The sequence below is a fragment of the Homarus americanus genome, unplaced genomic scaffold (genome assembly GCF_018991925.1).
Source record: "Homarus americanus isolate GMGI-L3 unplaced genomic scaffold, GMGI_Hamer_2.0 scaffold56009, whole genome shotgun sequence".
NCBI lineage: Eukaryota > Metazoa > Arthropoda > Malacostraca > Decapoda > Nephropidae > Homarus > Homarus americanus.
In genome coordinates this window covers 7,287,177-7,306,581 of record NW_024739542.1, presented here as the reverse complement: position 1 = coordinate 7,306,581, position 19,405 = coordinate 7,287,177, and the positions used below count along the sequence as shown (strand labels likewise).

The window sequence follows — 19,405 nt, the reverse complement described above, 5'->3', positions numbered from 1 at the left end:
TCCATCCTTATATATGTTGTAGATCGTGAGAACTTTGCTGGTGATTAAAATAAAATACTCAGCCAGACATCATACAGGAAAAGAAACATTCAACAAGAGGTAAATGAATTAAGGCTGTATGGCTTTGCTCACATGTATGACTTTCACCACCTTGATTACAGTTTCGCCCATGTTCAACTTTACGGGGATGCTGCAAGTACTGTATACAGAAGACATTACAGCTTAATAACACTACACCTGATGATTAAACACACTAATGCAAACCTAACGTAACATAATGTAAACAATTACTGTATAGTCAATTTATAGTAGAAGACATAATTACATACAAGGTGGTTGTTTGTGTTTAATGATAATTTCAAACATAAACAAGACCATTTTCTCACCTAACCCTTTGTGGTAGGATTAGGGTGTTTATAATCATTTAGCAAAATAAAACGGGGGGGGGGGGGGGGGGCTAATTTTCAGGTGATCACCCAAGGGAAACATGCACAAATAAAACCTACAGGTATACAACATTATATGTGAGCTGTTGTACACTGAAATAACGTGGGTGAGGATAGCATACTCATATATTATTTTAGTTCCATCACAATAATAATAACAAAATCTTAAGTTTTATATTTATCTAACCAAGGCACAGTTCTTGAAGAATTACACTCATACCCATGATATGCTGGGACGTAATCAACACTCTTGGTTTATGGAAGAATTACTAGACTGAACTTCGATCTACGAGTTACAGATATTCACAGTCGTCATCTGTCTCATATTACAGGTGCATCATGGTGACAAATACTCAAGTAAAACGGAACAGCCTCACTTACCTATAATAGTGACGACGGGGCAGCAGGCGGGGCGGGCATGGGGTGAGGGTGGAGGAGTGCACATATGATCAGACGGACACGGGGCGCGATCGTCACACTGAGCCACCACCCCACCTACTGACAAGGGAGTTAGGCCATTGGGGCAAGCAGGGGAAGGTGGGGGTGACTGTGTGGTAGTGGTGGTGGACGGGTGAACCAGCTCGTCAGAATCGTTGGATAAACCTGTTGGGGGAGGGGACGAAGGTGTGAGTCCAACAACATATGAGAGCTAAACAACAGCTAACAAGGTATGATATCTGTAGAGGACATTAATACTCCACTGAATGGGTAAAGAGGATTAAAATTCTCGTAAACCGTAAAAAGCCACAAGAATCTACAATATTGCAAATTATAATATAACCCCGACTAATATGGGCATGTATTGTACTTGCTGTACTGTAGCTGCATATCACAAGAGTTCCTTAATGGTACCCAAATTCCGCCAACCAACTGTGTTATAACACATCAGGATAATTAGTTTCAGGATAAATTGTAGGAAAAATTATGGTGGTGTAGTGCAGTACTGACACATGGGGGTGGCAGAGCAGGAGTCGCCCTCACAGCCAGGGTTGGTACGCATGACACAGGTCGAGTTCTCAGAGCAGGTGAGCTCTTCGCAGGGGTCGTCACAGTCACAGGTGGGGCAGCCGTCACCACCCACCTTGTAACCATACTCACAGGTAGAGGAACACAGCACCTCCCCCTGGCAAGAGCGTCGAGCCTCTGCCACCGCTGTCAACAACATGAGTGAGTGAAAGTTTGTTTAAAACCAGTGACAGGATCAGAAGTTAAAATGTTATGCTATTTGACTGTCGTAAGATAATGAACAAATCTATAACTGTCATAAGTATTAAACATATTCAAAATTGTCATCAGATAATGAACAAATATTTGACTGTCATAAGTACTGAACATACTGTATGCATGCCTGTCATAAGATAATGACCAAATATGAGTGCCATAAGTACTTAACAAATAAATGGCTGCCATAAGATAATGAACATAATGAATAAATGCTTAACTGTTTTATGCTTGGCAAATTTTTGACAGCCAGAACTCAGGTGTATAAATATTTAACTGCCATAGTGTACTGACTAAGACACTGACTATCATAAACTGCTGATCAACGAAACATATTACAACTGTGTACATAAAACAGTTTATAAGTTGGCTGGCATCTAAACACTAAACACTGCAGCTCTTCCCAGACATCACAGACAGTTCATTAAAGTATGTCATGTCCCAATAATTAATATTAAATGATGTATGACAGCTTAATTATCCTCCAACGTGACAATCCCAAAAACATTAAATGGCGTAAAATATTAAAAAGTCAATTAAAAATAAATAAAATTACTACCACTACTACTAATAGTATCAGTATATTCGTTTCTTGTAAATTCATAAATAAACAAAAAAGAGGATGTATAAGGGCACTGTAAAAGCTGAACTTTGGAAACAAAAAACTCGGATAAAACTATTAGAAAAAATGAAACGCTTGCAGGAAAAAATCTGACAAAATCTGGATTACATAAGATTACTCAAAAGAGGAATTATGAAAAACCCGAAAAATAATAATCCCAATAAAATCCAGAGAAAGAGAAAGGGAAAAACAATAATCAATGGATATATTTAACAACTACATAAATATATTATACATCAACCAAAGGCGATACAAATAATTACAGTAAATTAAAAACAGTAGAAACATAAAAGGAGAAAATACTGGATGATAAAAGATTTCTCGAATGACTTGACTAACAAAAGCAGTTGAAACGCGTTGGAAAATCCGAGCTAACTGGGAGCTGAAAAGTGGCCCGGTCCAACTGAAATTATGTACATAAATACTGTTTGATTTTTCACCTGAGTAAAGATCCAGGTGTCACTGTAACGCCTGATGCTACCCTTCCTCTCATGTGTCAAAATGATAGACAAATAACAGAAGGTTGAAATGTTTGGATTAATAAATGTGCATCAATTGAAAGTTCGTTGTTGTTGATTTTACGAGACCATGGGATAACCTATTTTGATTTCTAGCTGCCGTTTATTTTTTTTCAACCTAAGTTACGCTTTATTATTTTATTTTATTTTATTTTCTCGCCATCTTCTTTGGCTTATTCACATTTTCCTATTATTTATTTTTACTTATTTTCCTTATTCAATTTATTTATTTTTCCTATTTCTCATTATCACTCTCTTCTTCCTTCTCTCCTCGCTTTCTTTCTTCAAATACGCTATCACCTTTTATCTTACCCACCCCTTTTCCTATTTTTCTCTTCCATTTTCGTTTTAATCTGCAAAGTTATCTATTCTCTCCCTCTCTCTCTTCCAGTGTGTTTCCTTATTCCTTCTCTATTTTTAATTTCTTATTCTTCCCCTTCCTCCTCCCTTCTTCACCCCTCTTTCTCTTCTTTGCTTCGTTTTTCCTTGCTCCCTCCCTCCTTTTCTCTTCTTTTCCTCCCTCCCCCTTCTTCTCTTTCTACCCCCTTCTCTTCTTTATTCCCTACCTCGTCTCTTCCCATCTTCCTTCTCCCCCAACTATCGAAAGGTCACAGAGGCAACACAAACACGAGTAAACATAGTAACTAACATACAGTACATCCTAATATTAACATTAACATAGAACATTAAACAAACATTAACACAACACAGTGATGCCAACATTAACACAACACAGTGATGCCAACATTAACACAACACAGTGATGCCAACATTAACACAACACAGTGATGCCAACATTAACACAACACAGTGATGCCAACATTAACACAAACACAGTGATGCCAACATTAACACAACACAAACACAGTGTGCACAAGCATAACACAAACACAAGCACAACACAGTGCCAAGCATTACACAACATTAACACAACACGGTGATGCCACATTAACAAACACAGTGATGCCACATTATGCGACACAGTGATGCCAACATTAACACAACACAGTGATGCCAACATTAACACAAACACAGTGATGCCAACATTAACACAAACACAGTGATGCCAACATTAACACAAACACAGTGATGCCAACATTAACACAACACAGTGATGCCAACATTAACACAACACAGTGATGCCAACATTAACACAAACACAGTGATGCCAACATTACAACACAGAGTGATGCCAACATTAACACAACACAGTATGTAACATTAACACAACACAGTGATGCCAACATTAACCAAACACAGTGATGCCAACATAACACAAAGTGATGCCAACATTAACACAACACAGTGATGCCACATTAACACAAACACAGAGATGATAACACCAAACAGAGTTACCAACATTAACACAACACAATTGATTGCCAACATTAACACAACACAGTGATGCCAACATTAACACAAACACAGTGATGCCAACATTAACACAAACACAGTGATGCCAACATTAACACAAACACAGTGATGCCAACATTAACACAAACACAGTGATGCCAACATTAACACAACACAGTGATGCCAACATTAACACAAACACAGTGATGCCAACATTAGCGCAACACAGAGTTACCAACATCAACACAACACAATGAAGCCAAGGTTAACACACTCACAAACTAACACTAATATTAACCTCAAAACTCTAATGCTCTCTACAAATACTAACATAAAAAGTCCATTACCAAACTTTTAATGACGTCAGCACTAAAAGAAGCCTTAAAACAATAGCTGAGAGAATCAACAGGCAGCGCCATATTACTAATGGAGCTGGCGCCAATAATACCATCAACCACATTATACTCTATATATATAGGAGAAGGGGGCATGGAGGGTGAGGGGAGGGAGAGGGAAGTAGGAGAGAGCGGGAGAGGGGAGAGGGAGGGAAGAGCTAGGGGAGGGAGAGTTAGGGGCTAGGGAGAGAGTTGGGGAGGACGGGAAGTAGGAGAGGAGAAGGGGAGAGGGACTTGTCTTTCTCCTCATAACAGAAAGGAGAGAGAGAGCAACATTATATCTCTCCCTTACAAGAGAGAGAGAGAGAGAGAGAGAGAGAGAGAGAGAGAGAGAACACGTCCCTTTCACAGAAGAAGAAAAGGGAGAAACCATTAATCTCCCTGACAGTGGAAAAAAAGAAGATACCACAGGCTCTTCCCTCTCCCCCTCACAACGGGAGGTGAGGTAAATGGAGGGGTGGAGGAAGAAAACATTCCCTTTTGCATTGGGTGGGGAAAGGGAAGAATAGGTGAGGGGGAATAGGTAGAATTTTACACGTACACCACAGAAGGAAAGAAAGAAGGGGGGAGGGGAAAAAACGCCCAGAGAGAGAGAGAGCTTTGTCAGTAACACGGCCACAACAATGCTCACCTCCTGCGCTACCAACACGAATCAGTAACGAGAACATAACCCCCCGCCCTCAAAAAACAACAACAACAACTACTCTCCATTAAAAAAAATTCTTTTAAACCTTTACAACGGTGGAAATTCCCGTTAAAACAGGAATGACCTACTAAAAACGGCAATAAAAACGGGCGTTGAGTGATCCGCCCCGCTCACTACACTGGCAGTCAGTCCATTTGTAAACACAATTTTTCTAGCTCGTCCAAAATCCACTAAAATGGCATTTAAAACTATGGTTGGAATTGGTAATGTGAATGTCAGGTCCGCCGTGACGATATACAGAGAGAGAGAGCGAGATTAAGTCGTAATGGCAACTCCATACCCCCATTTTATATATATATATATATATATATATATATATATATATATATATATATATATATATATATATATATATATATATATATATATATATATATATATATATATATATATATATATATATATATAAACGAATCCAGGTTAAAAAGTCAGATAAAAAAGCCACAGAAAAAAAATCACAGGAAAAAAAGAAAAGTTAACTATCGAATTCTCACATTTTTTAAGGTTAATGTCAATCAGTTTCAGTAACCTAACCTAACCTAACCTAACCTAACCTAACCTTTATTACCGGCCACCATAAATTAATTGTGACTTTTTTTCCTGTGACTTTTTTTCCTAGCCAAAATTGTGACTTTTTTTCTGACTTTTTTTCCTGTGACTTTATTACCGGCCACCATATAAACTTGTGGAGAGGACGAGTTTCTCCACGAGTAAACAGATATTTTCTACACCGTGGCAGGACTATAACACCAATAATTATTATCATAATTATAATTCTATCACTTTTGGGTTATTACCTAAAGTGACATTGATACTGTAAAAGAAAATTGAGCTGATTAAGGGAGGGTCGAGAGGTTGCTAAGAAGGGTAAGCGGGTGAGTGGTATGTGCCGAGTGCTGCCATCTGCGAGGTTGTGTGTTACAATGGCGGTGGCGGGATCAAAAGCAACGCATTTGTGTTTTGTGTGTTTATATATTTTGTCAAGTAGTAAAGTATGATATAAAAATACCATTTTCTTTTAAATATATAAGTTTTTTTTATTATTAGGATTACTTATCATGTGTCTGTTCGAGTATATTGTCATTCTACTTGGTCAATGTTAAATGCTAAGGACAACTTCAGGACAGTATTGTCTCATTGTTTACTTACATAACAGAGCGAATATTTCCACTTTAGATATTGTTATCTGTTTGGGACGATTAATAAATAATCTCTTGGACCACCTGAAGATTAGCCCCCACCCCCTCCCACGCCACAGATTACATTAGTACTTACATCCAATCTTTTTTCCTAACCTACTTTTCCAATTTTTGTTCTCCTTCGTCCATTTTTTTACACCAGCATAATAAACATCATCATTTCCTTTGCTGCTCTTTCTAAATCATTTAACACCGTATTATTAACCACCCTCATCTACCTTGCTAAACCACCTCATTTCCAATAATCAAGTTTAAGTTAACATTCATTTTCTCCCTTGTATCCTTTCTCTATTTAGCTTCATCACTTGACTTAAAACGTTTCTATTCACTGTTAATTATCGCCTTCTATTTATTCACCCATCCATCCGTCCGTCTCTTCCCCACCTCCTTCATCACTACTTGCAAATTTTCTTCTGAATTACGCCATCTGAGTCGAGTCATTTGCATCTCCCCTATACTGTCAAATCAGATCTGTCACTGTTACTTCCCTTCTGTCACTCTTACTTCCCTTCTGTCACTCTTATTGCCCTTCTGTCATTATTATCACTCCTCTATCACTCTTACTTCCCTTCTGTCACTCTTATTGCCCTTCTGTCACCCTTATTGCCCTTCTGTCACTCTTATTGCCCTTCTGTCACTCTTATTGCCCTTCTGTCACTCTTATTGCCCTTCTGTCATTATTATCACCCTTCTGTCACTCTTACTTCCCTTCTGTCACTCTTATTGCCCTTCTGTCATTATTATCACTCCTCTATCACTCTTACTTCCCTTCTGTCACTCTTATTGCCCTTCTGTCACCCTTATTGCCCTTCTGTCACTCTTATTGCCCTTCTGTCACTCTTATTGCCCTTCTGTCACTCTTATTGCCCTTCTGTCATTATTATCACTCCTCTATCACTCTTACTTCCCTTCTGTCACTCTTATTGCCCTTCTGTCACTCTTATTGCCCTTCTGTCACTCTTATTGCCCTTCTGTCACTCTATTACCCTTCTGTCACTCTTTCTACCTCAGCCACGAAAATATAAAATCCAATTGGCAATATCACACACCGTGTATTATTCTTACTTCCCTTCCAACTCTTGATTAAAATATACTTCACTCTCTCCTTTATAAAGTTTAAATAATATTCAACAATACCTCAATATTCCCATCATACATGCATGCATACATACATACATGCATACATACATACATACATACATGAGACCCCTGCCAGCTGGCCTCCCCTGTGATTCCTGTTAGTTGGACAAGGAGAGGAGGGGAAGGGGTGGGGGTAGGGGAAGGGGTGGGGGAGGATATGGGAGGGGTTGAGATGAGAGGGGAGGAGTGGAGTGGGAGAGTAGGTGAGGGGGGTAGGGTAGGGGTGGGGAGGCAGGTAAATTAATGATGCGGTGGATTTATTCCTGGTTCTCCACGATACGATTAATTGTTCTTGCCCAGTTAAGGTTGTCTGTGTAATTGAATCTTTGTCTGTTGTAGTCTGTATCTGTATTTATGTTGTAGTCTGTATCTCTGGCTGTTATAATCTGTGTCTGTCTGTTGTAGTCTGCATGTGTTGTAGTCTGTATCTGTTGTAGTCTGTATCTCCGTCTGTTGTAGTCTGTTTTCCTCTGATTCACACTGCCTACTTGATTCAGTCTGTCGTCTACTGATTCACACTTTCTTTGTATATACAGTCTCGCCTTGCAATATGTCTTCACCATTAGCGGCGAACAAGACAACATATTCTTGATCTCTGAGTGTATGAAGATTCAGTTTGGCTACAATACATTTTTGCAAGTTGGTAACAATATTGCTCCATCTCGTTCTCGAAATTTTGTACCCCGGCGGAGGATAAGGCTATTGGCGTATCTCAAGTTCATACGATATTAACAAAACACCGCATGCGATATTGCCTAAACTCTGAAGCCTAGACTGTCGAAACTCGGGTGGTAATACAGTCGTACGTTGAGTAAGTTATTGTTGTACACCGAGTACACTCTTGCCTCTGTCTATACGATATTATTGGCCAATACAAATAATATAAGAATATACGATGACGTTTATTGAGTCATAAATACAAGAGACTCGTACAACTAGGTATGGTAGGGAATAAGCGAGAGTCATCTGTGAGCGCCATTAAGACTTACCACTGTCAATATTAAACACGCGCTCTTTCATATCTTTGTTGGGCAATATCCTGAAATTAAATATCAATTAAACTTTATTATAAACTTTGTTGTCTGGAGCGTATTTAATAACACCTAATCGTATGTATAATTTGAACTCAAACTCCTTAGGTATGAATAAGATTAATTTAACACAATCTAAAACAACTGACTGTATAAAAAAAAATCCAATACTTTATTCACATTAAAATGAAGTTTATAGACGCAAATGATGGCGCGCCTCGATGTCACGGGGGTTATAATCGTCTGTTTACATTGTCAAATAAGAGGAAGTTCTGTGAGCGCTTCGACAAACTTGCTCTGGGAAATGCCTGTAAACTGTATTGCCTCTTCCACATTTTCTCTGTCTTGGTTTTCTATTTTTCGGTCTTTAAGTTTTATCAAATACTAAATTATCGAGTCTGAATATGTTTGTTTTTTTTACCATTATTATCTCATTATATCTATTTATTTTCATTTATCATTACACTATTGATCAACCTACTAGCGATTCGGGGCAGTTAATTTCATTTTTGTGATGAGGCTACATGACCTTAATATAACGATTATCTAAAGAAACATCATAAATTAGATCTTGAAACACTATAATAATAATACTGTGGTTGATATATAAGTTACTCGAAACACTCGCCATAGTTAGCAAGACAATGTAAACATGGTGTTTCTCTTGGTTAATTTGTAGTGATAATTACTCTCTCTCTCTCTCTCTCTCTCTGGTAATTTTTCTTATATGGTTCTTTATTTCCCATTATTAGCTATGTCTTACTTCCCGTTTCTTCTCCACCCCTTCTTCCCGTTCCTCTACCTCTTTTTCCTCCTTTTCATTTCCATCTCTCTCACCACCTCCGTCGTTCCTTCTCCAATTATCTCTTCCTTCTTGTGTTTATTCACGAATTCCTTCCATTTTTATCATCTCCCTCCCTTACTCTCCCCCTCTATTTTTTTTTTCTCGTTACATTCTCTTCCTCCATTGAATTCCTTTATTTCCTCCACACCCTTGTAGTCTCCTCTGATGTCGAGACTTTCCTCTTCCTTCTGACATCATCAAGCCTTCTCCCATCACTATTTCTCACCCCCTCCCCATCTCTCACCTACCCCCACCCTATCACCTCCCACACCCCTCCCTCCCTCATCACTCTCCCACACCCCCTCCCCCCTCATCACTCTCCCACACCCACCTCCCCATCACTCTCCCAGACCCACCTTCCCCCCCCCATCATCCTCACGTACCAAGGCGCCACAATGGCCCTCATGGGTGGAGACCATTACCTCCCATCACACTCCCTAATAGAGTAGGTCTTTAAGATGGTCCTCTCTCACACACACACTCCCCTCTCACGTAGATAACTGGTGTCTTGTCGTACTTGAGGAACCAAAGGCTTTTCGTTGATAAAGCTCTCGACTACAACATACAGAGATGCAGACTGTGATAGATAATGAGACACATTGCTACAGGTGAGATACAGGTTGCAACAAAGACACAGGCTGTAACGCACACACACACACACAGGCTTTAACAAACACATAGACTAACACACAAGCACATAGGATGTAACACACAAACACACAGGCTGTAACACACAAACACACAGGCTGTAACATACAAACACATAGGCTGTAACACAAACACTATAGACTATAACAAACATCATTACATTCCTCCTCCACCAGAGTTACAGAGTCCTGTATGAGGCGCCATTAAGAGAATATTTACCCCTACACACAACAGCAACAAACACTCACCTCCCATTTTGTCGCAGTGCACCTCATGGGCGGCACCCAGTGTGCGGGAAAGCTTGTTGCCCTCGGGATCAACGCACCAACAGATGAGGCCGTTCCTAGAGCACTGACGCTGAATATACAGACCATCCTTCTCCCGGCACTGAGGAACGTAGCCTTTGCCCTCACGTTCAGTCACCAGTAGTAACTCGGCGATCATCCGTTGCTGAAGACATGCTGAGGGGTAGTAAGGAGTGTGGGATGAGTGGGGTGCGTGGAGAGTGACGGAGGTGAGTGGGAAAGTGATGAAGGTGAGTGGGAGTGATGAAGAGGAGTGGTATAGTGCTGGGGTGAGTGGGAGAGGGATAGAGGTGTGGGGAGTTGTAGTAGTAGTAGTAAAACAAAACGCAGGAGCAAGAGAAAAGTAAAAAAAATCACAAAAGAATTGAGAGAGAAGAGGAGAAGAGGGGATAGAGAAATCATAATAACGAAGAATAACACGTTGAAACACCATAGAAGATAGAACTTACAGTGGATGAGAATGAGCCAGAGACAGTGATAAAGGGGGGAAGGGGAAGAGGGTGGATAAACGTGAGGTTAAAGATAGAAGGCCAAAGTAAACGTCAAATAAGAATAAAAGAGGCGAGGTAGGAAAGTAATGATGATGGCGAGAGATAGGAAGAGAAAGGTGAAAAACGAAGAAGTGACAGAAAATAATAAAACAAGAAAGAATGTATGAATGATAATAAAACTAGTGATAATGAACGAAACAGAAGAAAATAGTTCAAATTGTAATGCATAAATGGGGAAAAAATAGGCCAATAAATTCAGAAAAAAAGGTCAATAAATTCCAGAAAAGAATAAATAAAAAAAAAAAAACGGAACAAAGTTAGTGAAATTACTGATAAAATAAACAACAAAAAACGCAATAGAGTAAATAATTCCAATAAAAATATAAGAATATGGAAAACAAAGGGAAAACAGTTATGAAAAATATAAGAAAAGAAGAAAAGTGAAGCACACGAAGACAAATTAGATGAAGATGAAGATTGATGTTTCATTATAGAGACTTAATGTAAACTGCTACATCAAAATCAGAAAAATATCGTCAAATGCAAAATATATTCAGCTAAACCACAATACACGTAAAGACATTTTTATTAGTTCTGTGAAGACGGGAGAATAAGAACATTTGATAAACAAGACGAACAAGAAAGCAATGATAAGGGAATAACAATATAATTTAATGTTACAGAGAATGTGTCACAATCAGACAATCTGTATAATACTTGTGAAAATATTGCGTTTCATGTTGTATTAGTGTATAGGTTGGGTTGGGTTAAGTCATGTTAGGGCAGGATAGGTTAGTTTAAGTCACGTTAGGATGGGTTAGATAATACCTAACCTGTCCTAACCCCACCTCACCACGTGGAGAAGATAAGGTGTTTAACCATCAGGTGAAATAAGCTAGGGAGGCTAATCTTCATGTGATCTAATATTCCAAACACTGGACACAGACTCATGGATGGTGAATCAACTTTCTACGTCTACAATCTACAGGTTCAGCTTGTAACTCCCCCAGATCACCCCAGTGTAGCTGAGGCGTCAAGTCAGAGGACAACACCAGGTAAGGTTAAACACTCCCCCTCTCATCCACTGATATACTGAAGGAGTCGAGTCATTCCCTCCCTCAATAGACGTGTTCACTTCGCAATGTAACATCATAATTGTTCTGCTGTCCATAACCAAGATATTCTACCGAGGACAGGAAAACTAAGGTATTGGACTAAATTTACCAGCAGGAAAACTGAAGACCATAGTAAATCGTGGGAAGATTGGTGAATTAATGTTAGAATTTCCCAACAGAACACAACTCATGGATTGGTCAGCACAACTATACCGGGTTTTTCTTACTGTCAACAACACACAGGTGATTTTTTTTTCTAAATCAATAAATCTAGAAATGTCGTGAAATCTACTTGTTATATTGAACGTGGTCTGTCTGGCATCCATCTTGGTGTTAACAGTAATGTATGTAGGAAAAAAAGTGCGTCAGGAGAGGCACGTAACCTTTGCAGATTCAGAATAATTATATATACAGTATATTCGGTAATTATTCGGGACGTGGGATAAGGCGGAGGAGTTGAACAAAGTAATCAGTGTATAAAACTGTCTAAAAACACCCCCCCCCCCCCCCATAATTACCGTACCAGTAACGGTCACTCCTCATATTAGCCAATGAAAGTTACTCAGAATGCGAAGATATATCTATTGCATGTGTTAAAAACCTTAAGTCACCGATTGTCCACTTGTAAAAATTTAACAAGTGTCCTAAGTGCAAGACAATGTAAATATCGCAAAGACCAACATATGTGGCGTTGTGTAAGAATCTCATAATCCAACGACGAACAAGAACCAGGTCAATAAGGTAAGAAATAAGTGATTCCATCATATGGTGAGAGTCAGTTAGGTTAGGTTTGGTTTTTGTTTTTCTTGTGTTTTTTGGTGTATTTTTTATTCGCTTAGCCATTATTTTTTTCGGAAAACGTCCCACGAAAAAAACATCGATAAAAAACCCAGTCAATTTCTGACGGAAATGAAGGTCATATTAGGTCTAAACACACAAACACAATAAACAAATATATTTTTTACTTTCTAACAGAGTGGGGTGTGCAAGTGCAAATTTACCACCATATTTAGCAGTTGCCATCACCTAACTTAGTATTGAAAAGAAGTTTTTATAGTGTAATTCATCGTGTTGTATACGAATATGACCTTCGTTGCCGTCGGAAATAAGTAGTTATGGAGATATTAAAAAACCTAACCGAAGAAACCAGACATACCTGACCTAACTTACTAGTCACCCTTGACCCCCTGTGTGTAAGAAACTTACCTTAAATAAGAGATGCAGGAGATAATCCACACTGGCCCTCTTCGTCAGTGTCCATATCTTACCACAGTACCACGTACGGCGATCAACACAATACTGACACCCGGAATCATATCTCGGACACTTCACTGATGAAACACTAACACCGTAATCTCCAAAGATGTTAACGGCTGTAGTTTCGTTCTCCAAAGCACGTTGAATAACACGCCAGTCAGCCAATTTACAACCTTCACTCACAAACGCCATTTTTCAACTGTCTGTTCATCGAGACGTGCAGCGATTGCAAAGACCATATATGAAAGATAAGAAAACTCTAGCTTTTGGTGTGCGCGTTAGTAACGGGCCTCTGAGGCAGATGGCGTTGGTATGGTCTCTTTGTTTACCGAATACGTCACCCAGGTGGCCCCACTTTAGCCCCACCTGTGTTCCTGAGCGGGACCTCCAAAGAAACTCATCCTACTTTTATCTTTCATTGATTCCCTCGACAAGAGGAACAGTTGAGTGTATTTATAATGCATCATTAAAACTATATGAACATAACTAGGATGAATGCAGTTTTGGAAGCTACGAAAAGTATAATTTTTAGCTCCACAATAAAAAATAAATCTCTTGGTGTAGAATTGTAACTTGTTTTAATAATCTTCACTGGAAAATATTATTGTTATTCAGAGATTGTTAAAATAATAGGACAAATTTACTGGCATTTAAGGAAAAATTTTGTGTGTGTTATTCATATGTTTTGGTTAGGAATTCCTTTTGTAATCTACCGTTCAAAATTATATACATATTCCAATAAAATTAATTTATAATATTGGAATTAGTTAATTTTACCGCCACACCACCCCGTTAAGTACTGTACTGCGGTGTCCCTCAGGACTTATTTAGTTTAAAACTCGGGTTGAAACACGACGACCCTCTTCAAGGAAAGATGTTGTTTAATAATACGGGCGACTCTCAAATACAAAAATACGGAAGGGCATTCATTTGATTATAGTATTTTTTTTATTATTATTATCCTCTTATGTAAGGCTGGAGGCGAGGGTCATTACCATAAAGTGCTGCAGTAACATAAGCGTTATACTACATCTCACTTTAATATGCGGGTTGAGCGAGTAACGAGCATTTAAGTTGTTCAAAGCCAAGATTAAATGCGTCATGAGTCTCTCTCATTTTATTTTTAAAAATTCTCAGGAGTTTAAAATATTATCTACTTGTTAATGGAGGAAGGATTTGGCATTCCTTGACACCCAGGTGAAGGCAGGTGTTCATAGTTTAGTTAAATATATTAATAGAGTGATGACTACAGGTATGGTCCTCAGGTGATGACTACAGGTATGGTCCTCAGGTGATGACTACAGGTATGGTCCTCAGGTGATGACTACAGGTATGGTCCTCAGGTGATGACTACAGGTATGGTCCTCAGGTGATGACTACAGGTATGGTCCTCAGGTGATGACTACAGGTATGGTCCTCAGGTGATGACTACAGGTATGGTCCTCAGGTTATAGCTACACAGGTTATGCTACAGGTATGGTCCCCAGGTGATGACTACAGGTATGGTCCTCAGGTGATGACTACAGGCATGGTCCCAGGTGATGACTACAGGCATGGTCCTCAGGTGATGGGATCAGGTTATGGCTGGGTATGTACAGGGTCCCCAGGTGATGACTCAGGGGTCCCCAGGTGATGACTGACCAGGTACAGATGACTACAGGTATGGTCCAAAGGTGATGACTACAGGTATGGTCCTCAGGTAATGACTACAGGTATGGTCCTCAGGTCATGACTACAGGTATGGTCCTCAGGTCATGACTACAGATATGGTCCTCAGGTGATGACTACAGGTATGGTCCTCAGGTGATGACTACAGGTATGGTCCTCAGGTCATGACTACAGGTATGGTCCTCAGGTGTAGAGCGAAAACATCCGTCTCATTAACACAAAAGAAAATATTTACCCAGACGCACGAAAGGTTAGAGAGCCTCAGAGGCCCCCACTAAGGAGGTTTGAGGTGTGTGATTGGAGGTCAACCCACCAGTACTGAGGCCAACCCACCAGCATTGAGGGCCAACCCACCAGTACCGAGGCCAACCCACTAGTACTGAGGCCAACCCACCAGCACCGAGGCCAACCCACTCAGTACTCGAGGCCAACCCACTAGTACCGAGGTTAACCCACCAGTACTGGAGGCCAACCCACTAGTACTGAGGCCAACCCACTAGTACTGAGGCCAACCCACCAGCATTCGAGGTGTTAACCCATCAGCACCGAGGCCAACCCACCAGTACTGAGGTTAACCCACCAGTACTGAGGCCAACCCACCAGTACTGAGGCCAACCCACCAGTACTGGAGGCCAACCCACTAGCACTGAGGCCAACCCACCAGCACTGGGAGGCCAACCCACCAGTACTGGGAGGCCAACCCACTAGTACTGGAGGCTAACCCACTCAGCACTGAGGCCAACCCACCAGTACTGAGGCCAACCCACCAGTACTGAGGCCAACCCACCAGTACTGAGGCTAACCTACCAGCACTGAGGCCAACCCACCAGTACTGAGGTTAACCCACCTGTAGCACTGGGAGGCCAACCCACTAGCATTGGAGGCTAACCCACCAGTACCTCGAGGCCAACCCACCAGTACTGAGGCTAACCCACTAGTACCGAGGCCAACCCACCAGTACTGGGAGGTTATCCCACCAGCACTGGAGGCCAACCCACCAGTACTGAGGCCAACCCACCAGTACTGGGAGGCCAACCCACCAGTACTGAGGCCAACCCACCAGTAATACTGAGGCCAACCCACCAGTACTGAGGCCAACCCACCAGCAGCACTGGAGGCCAATCCACCAGTACTGAGGCTAATCCCACCAGTACTGGGAGGGCAACCCACCAGTACTGGAGGCTGAACCCACCAGTACTGAGGCCAACCCACCAGTACTCCCAGACGACAAGGTATTATCATCTCTCTCTCTCTCTAAACTTGTGACCGTCCTTGAACCCTTGACACCGCCTGAGTTTGAGTAGTGATGCTGTGACTGCAAGTTGGAAACGACAAAGTTTGAAAAATTACAAAGATAAAGAAGAAAATCTTCAGTTGGCACGTGGCCAGGGCGCTGCAGCACATTCTTCTAGACGGGCGGGGGTCAACAAGGAGTGACCCAGGAAAACTGAACATAACTACTCCATTTAACGGACTTTTCTCTCTATATATAATCCGTTAGTTGGGGGTTTGATATTTAACGGTCTCACGATATAACGGATTTTCATTTCTATGTAGATCGTTAGATGGAGGTTTTACATCTGATAGAGTATAGACCCATCAGTAATACGAGTAATATTCCTGCTGTTCAGACGGCAGAGGAGTTTTCACCACCCACTGTACCTCACTATGGGTGGGGGGGGAGGGGGGCGGGTGTCAGCAGGAGAGGAACATAACAGTAAACGCTCCACCATGTGTGTGTGTGTGTCAGGTTGTTTGTGTTGTGTCGGGTTCTCTAAAATATTACTTTTTGTAATTACAGTAAAAAAGAAAATGTTTAAAGGTAAACCATTATATTTTTTCGGCAACAAACACAGACATTCATTGGGAAGTTGCAATTTTACAATTACTTTGGCAGCCGTTACCAAACCCGAAAAACTTTTGTTTTTTTACTTTTGCCACAATATGCTGTGTGAAATGTATTTACCCTTTGGTCACCTCTGCTGAATGTTCATCACAATGTTAAAATCATCAGGAACTAGCGACAGGTACAGTCACCCACTAAAGTCCTGTCGCCTTTCCTGAACCACGAACCCCTAGTTTCAGTCTCGTGAACCTGAAGCAGTAGACAGTGATGCATTATTCTGTCCATACATGCTTCGGATTCACGAGTCTGAATCTCTTGGTTCGTGGTTCAGGAGGAGAGGCGAAGAGAGGCAACAGGACTTTAGTGGGTGACTGTACCAACAAGATAAATTTTTACAACACAACACTACCTCCACGTTCACATATATCAAAACATTATGTGATTAAATATTCAGAAACGAAAATATAAGGTATTTTACATAACGGTACACGAGACAAAGATATCCCCAGACCCCAGATTCACCTTCAGCTACGACTTAAAGCTTCACGTGAGGTCGCCGAGTGTTCCTCAATCGTCAACAACAACAACAACAGCCCGTAAGACATTCTATTAGGTTGTGACTCATTTTACAGTTATTCAAGGCGGTTTAACACGACTTGTAAACAGCGTCTCTCAGCCATATAGTTGTGGGTAGACAAGATCAGTTCGACTTTTTCCACGGTTGGTCTCTGTTATATTGTGTTATATTCATGTCAACATGTATAGTGTGAGTTTCCCGGTATAAGCTGATATATCTAACAAAAAAAAGTAAACATCGTTATCCTTCATCACACACATAACCCATTTGAGGGAAAAAGTTGGTTGGATGTATCAAATATATGACTACACGTTCAGCATGACTAAACACCCCGTTTCTTTTTCTGTAAACAAATAAAAAATAACTGAATGTTTTGAGGCTGCGTCAACTGGGTTAGTAAAATAGTATAACTCGCTCCAAAAAGTATCTGTGCAGAGGGGTCCGATGAATTTCAAAATAAACATCACTACTCCTGTTGTCTCGGTAGGGTTGTCAAAATCCTTCATGATTTGTGTCATATTGTCTCACACTAAATCGTTAAGATACTGTTTTGGAGCGAGTTACACAGGCCATAAAGTGTTGCACTGACCAGTAAGGTTGGCGGGCTGGACACAGTGTTGGCCACAGATGTCGGAGATGCAGCACTTCTGTGTAGAGGGACACTGGAGATCGTGAAGGCAAGAGGCACCACATCTCATCTCTTCCTCCTCTCCTCCTGCGCCCACCAGAGAACTCCCACCCTCCATGGGACACTGGCCGGGCTTCTGAAGTTCGTCTACAGCAGCGCAACACACACCGTAGTCCTGACCTGTAGGGGAGGCGGGTTGGAGCTACAGTGTGGGTCTGAAGGCGGAGGAGTTATGGAATATATTTTGAAGTGTGGGAGGAGTGAAGTGAGGTTGTGATGGAGGTTTGGAGGCAGCTCAAAACACACACACAAACGCACGCACACACACACACACACACACACACACACACACACACACACACACACACACACACACACACACACACACACACACACCTACCTCCTCAAATACACAACACAACTCCCTCAAACGCACACAACACACCCATAACACACACAACACACACCCATAACACACACACACACACACCCATAACACACACACAACACACACACCCATAACACACACACACAACACACACCCATAACACACACAACACACACCCATAACACACACAACACACAATCTATAACACACACACACAACACACACACCCATAACACACACACACAACACACACCCATAACACACACACACAACACAGCCACCCATAACACACACACAAATAATAATACCCATAACACACACACAACACACACCCATAACACACACACAACACACACCCATAAACACACACACAGCACACACACCCATAACACACACACAACACACACCCATAACACACACACAACACACACCCATACCACACACACAACACACACCCATAACACACACACAACACCACACCTACAACACACACACAAATACACAACCCATAACACACACACACAACACACACAGACTATAACACACACACAACACACACCCATAACACACACACACAACACACACCATAACACACACACAACACACACCCATAACACACACACAACACAGACCATAACACACACAATAACACACACAATCTTACATAACACACAATACCACACACACAACACAAGACCATAACACACACAACACACACCCATAACACCTCCCTCAAACACACAACACACACCCATAACACACACATAACACGCCCACACAACACAAAAACAGGAGAACATCACAGCTCTGGCCACCCAACAACGTAATATTTCAAAAAAAGGTCAAATACCCGAGAGAGTTTGGGCGGACCAGAACATTTTCCCAATAATGACATGGATAATTTGGCTGTGATAGATGATCCAGCCTGACCTCCGCTACACTTTTAGCACCCTACTGCCGCCTGATGATGGGGGGTGGGAGAGGAGGGTGGGGAAGGAAGGTGGGGA

The 19,405-nt window shown here is 41.1% G+C and overlaps 1 protein-coding gene across 1 annotated transcript in view; it reads right to left on the bottom strand.

Moving 5' to 3' along the window:
* LOC121874823 overlaps window positions 1-19,405 on the bottom strand; it is a 217,745-nt gene that overhangs the window by 40,073 nt on the left and 158,267 nt on the right. Inside the window, exons 9-12 of the mRNA XM_042379108.1 lie at window positions 17,972-18,190; window positions 10,372-10,584; window positions 1,395-1,598; window positions 828-1,049 (exon numbers count right to left, since the gene is read on the bottom strand). Of these exons, the coding sequence (XP_042235042.1) occupies window positions 828-1,049; window positions 1,395-1,598; window positions 10,372-10,584; window positions 17,972-18,190 (858 nt within the window). The remainder of the gene's footprint in view (window positions 1-827; window positions 1,050-1,394; window positions 1,599-10,371; window positions 10,585-17,971; window positions 18,191-19,405) is intronic.